Here is an 8,749-nt window from a genome sequence, read left to right as displayed (position 1 = left end):
ACCACTGTCACGGTCAACCAGAGCCTGCTGAGCCCCCTTAACCTGGAGGTGGACCCCAACATCCAGGCTGTGCGCACCCAGGAGAAGGAGCAGATCAAGACCCTCAACAACAAATTTGCCTCCTTCATCGACAAGGTGAGGGCTCCCCTCTGCGTGGCTGGCAGTGCCTGGGGCTGGACCAGGATCCCAGCCCTTTCTCTTGGTCACTCCACCCATGGGCACATCTCCAGCCCCTCACTAGTGTCCTGCTGGGCCCCACCCACTCTGGCAACATTCTGCCTTCCAACTAGTGACTTGGCCCCTCTGCGCACTTGGGTTTGGGCAGGGGAAGGGATAGGGAGGGATTTTGGAGGCTTCTGACTGTAAATCTTGGGGGCCCCTGACTCACTCGCCCATCTCACCCCAAGTCTGTAAAGCTCTCAGCCTCGAAGTGTTCCAGGTGTTTAGCTGTGGGAGGGGAGTTCCTCCCTCCGGGTCACCCTTCTCCCTATCCCAGCCCCAAGGGCCTTTCCAGTACTGCTCCTGTGCTTTAAAAAAAATTTTGTTTTTTTAATAAAAGGAATTTGATAGAATTCTAGGAGAAGGAAGCAGCAGTCCTGATTCAAGCAGGCAAATATTGATCCAGGCCTACGGCGTTCTAGGGATCTGAGAGTGGGGGGCATCAAGATGAGTCATAACTTGGCCAGGGCCCGGGGAGCTGACCTTGTAGGCGGGGCCGGGCGGGGCAGAGACCAGCCCCCACGGAGGGGTGAGGGGCAGAGGCTGCGTGCTGGAGACCCGCGCCTAGTCTCCTGGGGAGCACTTAGCACCTGGGGTTTCGGGGGTGGGGGTGGTGGGAGTGTGTCAGGGTGGAGTGAGGTAGGGGTGGGGTGGGGTCGGATGGGGTGGGGTGGGACGCCAGGACTGGCTTCAGGAAAGCCCATGCAGGATTCAAAGTCTGCGGGCGTGGGACACCCTACCCGCGTTTCACGTCCTTTTAAACCCCAGGATTTATGGTTTCAGATAAGGCGCCTATCAACCAACGCCCCTCTCCCCCCGCCTCGGCCCTTGTCCCCTCACTCTTCGCTCCTCAGCTCTGCCCCAATGACCTGGCTCCACTTTCTCAGGGAAGGCGCCAGGCCGGGTTTTGCAGCTGGGGTTGGGAGCGGGTTGTTGCTCCCTTAAGGCCCCAGGGCCCCCAGCGCTGGAGGACGAGTTCCTCTATGCTGACTGGCTCCTGGGAGGCATTGTGGGAGCGGAAGGAGGGAAATCCTGGGGCAGATTGGCGCCTTTAAGAATAGGAGTCCCCTGGGAACCGGGCCCGCCCCTGTTTTGGGGGAAAGCTTGGTGGTTCCTTGGCCTTAGGGACCCTTGACTTGACTTCTTGACTGCCTTTAGCTAGCTCTGGGGTCTTCCCAGTGAGTAGTTTAGCAGAGGCGGAAGGTCCCCAGTGCTCTACCCTTTCCTTTGATGGACTAACTTGCTAAATCTGATTTCCTCATCTACAAAATGGGCTCCCTAATCCCCTAAATCCAAGAGGTTTTGCCTATTCAGGCATATAATACATGTAAGAGCTTAGCAGTGCTTGGCCTACATTAAGCAGTCTAATAAGGGTAAATGTTATAATCACTTATTTTTTATAATTTTGGGACAGAATGAGCTGAGGAAGAAAGGGATTTACAGAGATGGATTTGCTGGATCTGAACCAAACCCTTAAGACAAACTTCTTTTCCAAGTCCTCCTAATTTAAAAGAAGTTCCAACTTTGGGTTAATTAAAAAAAAAAAAAGCATTCCTCTTTTTGGGACCAGTTTGTTATTCTTTCTTAAAAAATTTTCTCTTCCAACATAGTTTAATTTCATCCTAAAATCTGGATTCCTCCAACCCAAGGAACCTAGGACCTTTGTGTTCTGGACACGAAAACAGGATTGTGGATTCAGGGTAGAGTAGGGTGGGGTTGGATGTCGGAGAACACAAAGAGAGGGCTGTGGGGAGGAGGGTCTTCAGTTTGCAGACAGATTTACCTAGTTTCTTGCTCTTAGAGATGGGGCTTGGATAGGGCTTGCCTGAGATCTTCTAGGCCATTGCAGGGTTGAGGAGACCTGGGCTCAGAGAGGGGAAGCGACTCAAGATCAGTAGCAGCATTAGGCTAAAACCTAGGTCTTCTGGCCAGTGCCTTCCAGACTGTAGGGCTGAAGTTTCCCTGTAATCTATGAGTCTCTCAAAGCCACTCCAAATAATAATCATGATTGTTTGATATGAACCATCTGTATTTCTTTCAATCATGAAAAGTGTTAATCAAAACTTGGCTACTTTTACTGATGTGTAATATACAATCTCAGTCAATAATACCTATTTTTTTCCTGAAAGTATAACTTCAACATAATTCCTAGATATCTACTTCCGACCATGTACCCCCTTGTCTCCCCGCAGCCCAACACTAATGCAGTTCTGGAGACCCAGCTGCTTGGGGAGTGGATTAAGGGAAAATACAGTGCTTGCTTTGTGCCAGACTTTGAGCTCTGGCCTGATGTGACTGTGGACTTTTCTGCCCCATCATACAGGTGCGGCACCTGGAGCAGCAGAACAAGGTTCTGGAGACCAAATGGAACCTCCTGCAGCAGCAGAAGACTGCCCGGAGCAACATAGACAACATGTTTGAGAGCTACATTAACAACCTCCGTCGGCAGCTGGAAACTCTGGCCCAGGAGAAGCTGAAGCTGGAAGTGGAGCTTGGCAACATGCAGGGGCTGGTGGAGGACTTCAAGACCAAGTGAGCCTCCGTCCTCCCCAGCTGAAATCAATCACCCTGCCTGGCCCCTTGGGACCAGAGGTTTCAGACCCTAAGGCCCTCTGGTTTTGGGGCAGTGCAGTCCTGTATAATTAGGGTGACCCCAGGACAGTCTGGGTTTATGTCCATTTTTAATAGCACTTCCCCTCCCCCTTCAATTGCAGAACTGTCTTGATTTGGACAACAAATTATCTTCTAGAGTTTACATAGTAAATCTAAGATGGGAGACAGAGGTAGCCAACAGGCCTCTGTTGTATGTTAATAGCCCTGGCCCCTATTTCTTCCTTATCCCTGATTTCCAGCACATTCCAGAAAGTTCTGTCAAAGGTCTCCTGTCAGTCACTGTTACTAACCCTCCTCATATGCCTAATCCAATATATATTCATGGATTTGAGGAGACACTTCCTGCTCTAGGCTTCCTCACTGACTGGGGATGGTGTGGGATAAGCCTGGGGAGACAGTAGCTGGTTGAGGCAGAATGACCAGCCAATTATCTCATATCTTTTTACATTTCCATTAACTGAATTTTCTAGATATTCTTCCCCCCCTCAAAAGACCCAATGGCAACCTCACCTTTCCCTTTCATCCTCTCATTCTATGTCTCTTCCTTATCAGGTATGAGGATGAAATCCAAAAGCGCACAGACATGGAGAATGAATTTGTCATCATCAAGAAGGTGAGGGAGCACCCCTCCCCCCACCAGACACAGAAGGCTGGCGCTTAGAGCCTCAGGCTAGAGGCTTTCTGTTCTTAAATGTTTCCAAGTCATGGGACAACATTTGGGTGCCTCCTAGGTACTGAACATAGAAGGACAGAGCTCGGTGCATTTGGACAGAACTATGCAGCAGCATGGGTGTTGGAACATGGTTAAGAAAATGGAGCAGTGGAACTGGAGGTCCAGCTATAGAAGGCCTCCAGGCCGAGGGGGAGGCGGGAGGAGGTGGAATGTGCAGGAAGGTGAGGTAAAGGGGCTGGGAATGCAGGTGTGGTGGGGCAGAGACCGGACTGGATCGCTGAGGTGGGAAGGCAATTAGAAAGTTCTAAGTATAGGCCCTTGGGTGTCCCCAACTTGGAATCAGGAGTGGGCACTCAGCTCTGGCTCCCCTTTCCCCACCCCACAGGATGTGGATGAAGCTTACATGAACAAGGTAGAGCTGGAGTCCCGCCTGGAAGGGCTGACTGATGAGATCAACTTCTACAGGCAACTGTATGAAGAGGTACGTTCTTAGTTGCCGGAGACTGGAGTTCCCTGGCCCCATCAGAGGCTCCTTCCAGCCCCGCCAGTGCACCAACAGACAAGGGCCCAACCCGGAATAATTCCGACTGCCATTAGTCACCTGGCATGGATGTCCTTTATGTTCTGTCTCCCTGAATGAGGGAGGGTTTATTACCCCATTTCACAGATGAGAAAACGGGCTCAGAGAACTGAAAGAGACTGTCCAAGGTCATCATACATACTGCAGAGTGGTGACCTGGCTACCTCAGACCTGCCCTGTCCCTAGGGTTTAGATAGATCCTTTGGGCCGTATGGGAGCCCTCTGGGGCCGCCATACTGGTAGCTGAGAGCGTGGAAGGGCTCTGCCCCTCTGGTCTCTCACCCAAAGCCAGATTTCTTTTTAGCCTGGCCTCATTTCATCTTTACTTCCCGCCAAGTTCCAGGTCTTTGACCCATCTTCCTTCTTTAGGAACTTTGCCTTCTCTCCCGCCCTGTCTTGTCCCTTGTGGAAGGCCCTTCTACAGAAGGGGACTCCTTGTGTGCGGGGCCAGGGCCTTACCACCTCCCCTTCCTGCCACAGGAGATCCGTGAGATGCAGTCTCAGATTTCTGACACGTCCGTGGTCCTGTCCATGGACAACAACCGCAACCTGGACCTGGATGGCATCATCGCTGAGGTCAAGGCCCAGTATGAGGAGATCGCCAACCGCAGCCGGGCTGAGGCCGAGACCATGTACCAAATCAAGGTAAAGAGCAGGGGCTCAACCTGGTGCTCCCCTTTTGGGTAGTTCCGGGTGCTAGTCCTTCCTTGAGGGAGAAGCGAGATTTCAAACTCTGCCTGCTGGGAGTGGGGCTGCCAAGTCGTGCCGGGGGACAGGGATGAGATGTTCCAGGCCCAGAGGTGTGGAGCCATGTGGGCATGAGATGACCTGGGCTCTGGTGACTTGGCTGAGGGTACTCTTTCCTCGGAGGGACCAGGAGTCCCGTCTCAACCTCACTCCTCATCTCACATCTGCAGTATGAGGAGCTGCAGACACTGGCTGGGAAGCACGGGGATGACCTTCGTCGCACTAAGACGGAGATTTCTGAGATGAACCGGAACATCAACCGTCTCCAGGCTGAGATCGAGGGTCTCAAAGGCCAGGTATGGGCTGGGCTGGGGGTGGGAAAAGGTCCTGGGACACCTCTGGGGTGGGAGGAGATAGTACAGAAAGGAGTGAGGTGTCTGGGGGTTGGGGAAAGGATCTCGGGAGTTGGAGGGGTAGCTACAGGCCAGACTGTTCTGGGAGGCTGAGGGGTCAGAACAGGGGTCACGGGTTGGGCAGGTAGGTTGGAGGTCCAGGATGGGTTCCCCAAGCTTGCTTTATCTGTATTATAAATCAGAGTGCTTATATATCAGATGACTTAAGGGGGTTTAGAAAGGAGAGATCTAGTCCCATTGGGAGTGGGGAGTACAGCATCCCAGGTGAGAAGTGTGTGCAGGAGGGATCTGGAAGCTGCTCATGTCCCCCCATTTCACTTCCTGACTCTCACCCACCGGTAACATTTTCTTCCTTTTTAAAAAAAAATTATTTATTTGGCTGCTTTGAGTCTTAATTATGACACGTGCACTCTCTGTGTCTCGTGGGCTCCAGAGCATACGGGCTCAGTAGCTGACATGTGGGATCTTAGTTCCCTGATCAGGGATCAATCCCTGCGATGCAAGGCAGATTTTTAACCACTGGACCATGACGAAAGTCCCCTCTAACATTTTCTTGGAATAAGGTGGGTGGAGTTGGTTAGTCCAGGTCGTGGAGAGGGGATCCTTAAAGGAGGGGAAAGGGAGAGTGGGTGCAGGCGGAGAAGGAGAGGAGGCAACTGGCCTCTGCTTTACCTGCTTGCTTGTCCCCTCCCCCAACAGAGGGCTTCCCTGGAGGCTGCCATCGCTGACGCTGAGCAGCGTGGTGAGATGGCTGTTAAGGATGCTCAGGCCAAGCTGGCCGAGCTGGAGGCCGCTCTGAGGAACGCCAAGCAGGACATGGCGCGGCAGCTGCGCGAGTACCAGGAGCTCATGAATGTCAAGCTGGCCCTGGACGTGGAGATTGCCACCTACAGGAAGCTGCTGGAGGGCGAGGAGAGCCGGTAGGTGTGGGGGTTCCCTGAGCACCCCGGTGCACCATCCCTGGAGTGCGGGAGATGGGACCTGGGTCCTCAGGGCCAAGGGTTGGTCCTGATGTTCCATGTGTCCTCTGGGTACAGGCTGGAGTCTGGGATGCAGAACATGAGTATCCACACCAAGACCACCAGTGGCTACGCAGGTGAGTGTCCGCGTCTTGGGGGAAGGGCCGGAGGGCAGCTCCTCTGCGGGTCCCTCTGGTACAGCTGAGGAAGCTGGGGCCCAGCTAAATGTCCTGTCCAAGGTCGCACGCATGCGTACGTGTGCTCACTCAGTCGTGTCCGAGTCTTTGTGACCCTACGGACTGTAGCCCACCAGGCTTCTCTGTGGGATTCTCCAGGCAAGAATACTGGAGTGGGTTGCTACGCCCTCCTCCAGGGAGTTTTCCTGACCTAGGACTCGAACCCAAGTCTCTAACATCTCCCCAAGGTCACATAGCTAATAGCAAGACCCTGTCCCACCCTGCTCCTGGTTTTCGCCCAGTCATCTTGGAGAAGTGAACCAGGGCAGTTCCCCCTCCCTGAGGACCACTTCTGGAGTATCAGGGAGATAGGGGGAACAGCAAGCACCTGATGTGAGCATAGCCTCCCATACTCACGTGGCTGTCTTTTCCTGACCAGGTGGACTGACTTCGTCCTACGGGACCCCTGGCTTCAACTACAGCCTGAGCCCTGGCTCCTTCAGCCGCACCAGTTCCAAGGCTGTGGTTGTGAAGAAGATTGAGACCCGCGATGGGAAGCTGGTGTCCGAGTCCTCTGATGTCCTGTCCAAGTGAAAGGCTCCTGCGGTCCCTCCCAGCCTCTCCGGCTCATTGGCTCCTGCAGATGGAGCTGTGCAGGGGAGCATCTGCATAGGAGACCTGAGGTTTCGCCCCTGTCCTCCGCCCACACCTGGGGGGAGTCAACTGCCTGGGGTTGCCCCTTTCGCCCATGACCCCACCTAAAAGCCAATGTAAGCGTCTTTTTCAGAATAAATCCAATTCGAGTATCTTTTTTTTTCAAAATAAAGCTTCAGTTGGCTCTGCCAACCCGCTATGCTGTATGCAGCCCTTGTTTGTGAGGTGGGAAAGAGGTTGTCAGGAGGCCTGTCTCTGGGATCAGAAGCTGGGGTGGGGGGCCACGTGGAGGAGAGTCTGGCCTCTTCCAGGCTGATCCCAGAGAGACTATTTTTGCTGAAAAACTCTTTGATGCCTTGGTCTCAAATACCCCACTTGACTCTTATCTGTGCAGCAAACCCTGTTGGGGAGCAGAGCAGATTTTGGGTGGGAATATCAGGAGGGTTTCCTTTCTGTAGGCCTCACAGGTGATTGGCATCAGGATCAGGCCCTGAGAGATCAAGTCGGCCAAGTTAGGCCAATGGCCTAACTAAAAATCAGGTATTTGTACCCCGCACCATCCAGTTCTCAGGCCTGTAGTCCTCAACCAGGCATATGGCATTTTCTTGGTGGCCAGAGATGCCTTTGTACCGTCTTCATTCCTTAACATCTGGGGACAAAGAATCCCTAGGGACACAGGAAGTTCCTGGAGAGATCTAGAGTCCATTCTCAGCAGCTGGGTGTGTCACACCCACAGTTTCTAGAAGCCAAGATGGTATAGGGACTTGGCATGGACTGATGCGCCCTTCCCTGCTCCACTCACAGTCACAACCACCCTCCCCGCCCCCCGCCCATGGGTCCTCGGCACTCTTTTCCATCCATTTACAGGCAGTGTTTGTGTGATATACAGCGGAGTATGTGAAGGGCGTGTGTGTTTGCACGTGGAGGGTGTGTTGTGTGTATATGGGTGTGGATGGGTTCTGTGGAGTGTGTATAGGGGTTTTGCTTATCTCGTAGGAACACGGGTCTCCAGGGTTCAGGGCAGGAGCAGGGCTGGGTGGAGCAGGGCGTCTCTGGTACTCGGCTCCACAACCACTACCACCACTCATGGAGTTCTGGGCAGATTCGCTGGCCCCTCAGTGCTGGACGAAGTGAGTCCTTACTTAGCACGGCTGAGATGGGGGGCATTTTCAGACTTTCCCAAACACCAAAGGAGAACGAACAGGTGGGGGCTGTCTCACTACCTCCCTGCTGCCCACCTCAATGGAGCTGCTTCCAGACCCAGATGAGACATTCTGCCTCCTCCGCCCCCATCACCCAGCCTGGGACCAGGGTCAGGGCTCTGTCCCCTGTCACAGGAGAGGACTTCACTCTGATGATAAAACTTAACAGCACCATTATTCGGAGCAGTGACTCTTAACTACTGTGGCAGCAGCTCTCAGTACGAAATTCATTTTTATCAAGACCTGCCAATGTTTATTGGAGAAGGCAATGCAGCACCCCACTCCAGTACTCTTGCCTGGAAAATCCCACGGGCAGAGGAGCCTGGTAGTCTGCAGTCCATGAGGTTGCTAAGAGTCGGACACGACTGAAGCGACTTAGCAGCAGCAGCAGCAGACGTTTATATCTATATAAATGAAAGAAAAATTTCATAAGACAATATCAGCCATCTGCCCTCTGTTCACATGTGACTGGCCGTCTCACTGGGAGCCCAGAAGATGATGCTGAGACCTGAACAGGTGCAGTAAGCACCCAGTGAGAGAGATTTCTCCCCCACTGAAGCCTCAAGTCAGCAT

General features: G+C 53.2%; 1 protein-coding gene across 1 annotated transcript in view; it reads left to right on the top strand.

Moving 5' to 3' along the window:
- KRT8 (keratin 8) overlaps window positions 1–7,173 on the top strand; it is an 8,517-nt gene extending 1,344 nt beyond the window's left edge. The window contains exons 3-7 of the mRNA XM_010857892.1: window positions 4,662–4,730; window positions 5,003–5,128; window positions 5,885–6,105; window positions 6,223–6,281; window positions 6,760–7,173. Of these exons, the coding sequence (XP_010856194.1) occupies window positions 4,662–4,730; window positions 5,003–5,128; window positions 5,885–6,105; window positions 6,223–6,281; window positions 6,760–6,914 (630 nt within the window). The 3' untranslated portion in view covers window positions 6,915–7,173. The remainder of the gene's footprint in view (window positions 1–4,661; window positions 4,731–5,002; window positions 5,129–5,884; window positions 6,106–6,222; window positions 6,282–6,759) is intronic.
- Window positions 7,174–8,749: the final 1,576 nt, after the last annotated feature.

This window comes from Bison bison, unplaced genomic scaffold (genome assembly GCF_000754665.1).
Source record: "Bison bison bison isolate TAMUID 2011002044 unplaced genomic scaffold, Bison_UMD1.0 scf7180017864383, whole genome shotgun sequence".
In the NCBI taxonomy this organism is placed as follows: domain Eukaryota; kingdom Metazoa; phylum Chordata; class Mammalia; order Artiodactyla; family Bovidae; genus Bison; species Bison bison.
Note: the sequence above shows the minus strand (reverse complement) of the source record. Positions and strands in the feature narration are given on the sequence as shown.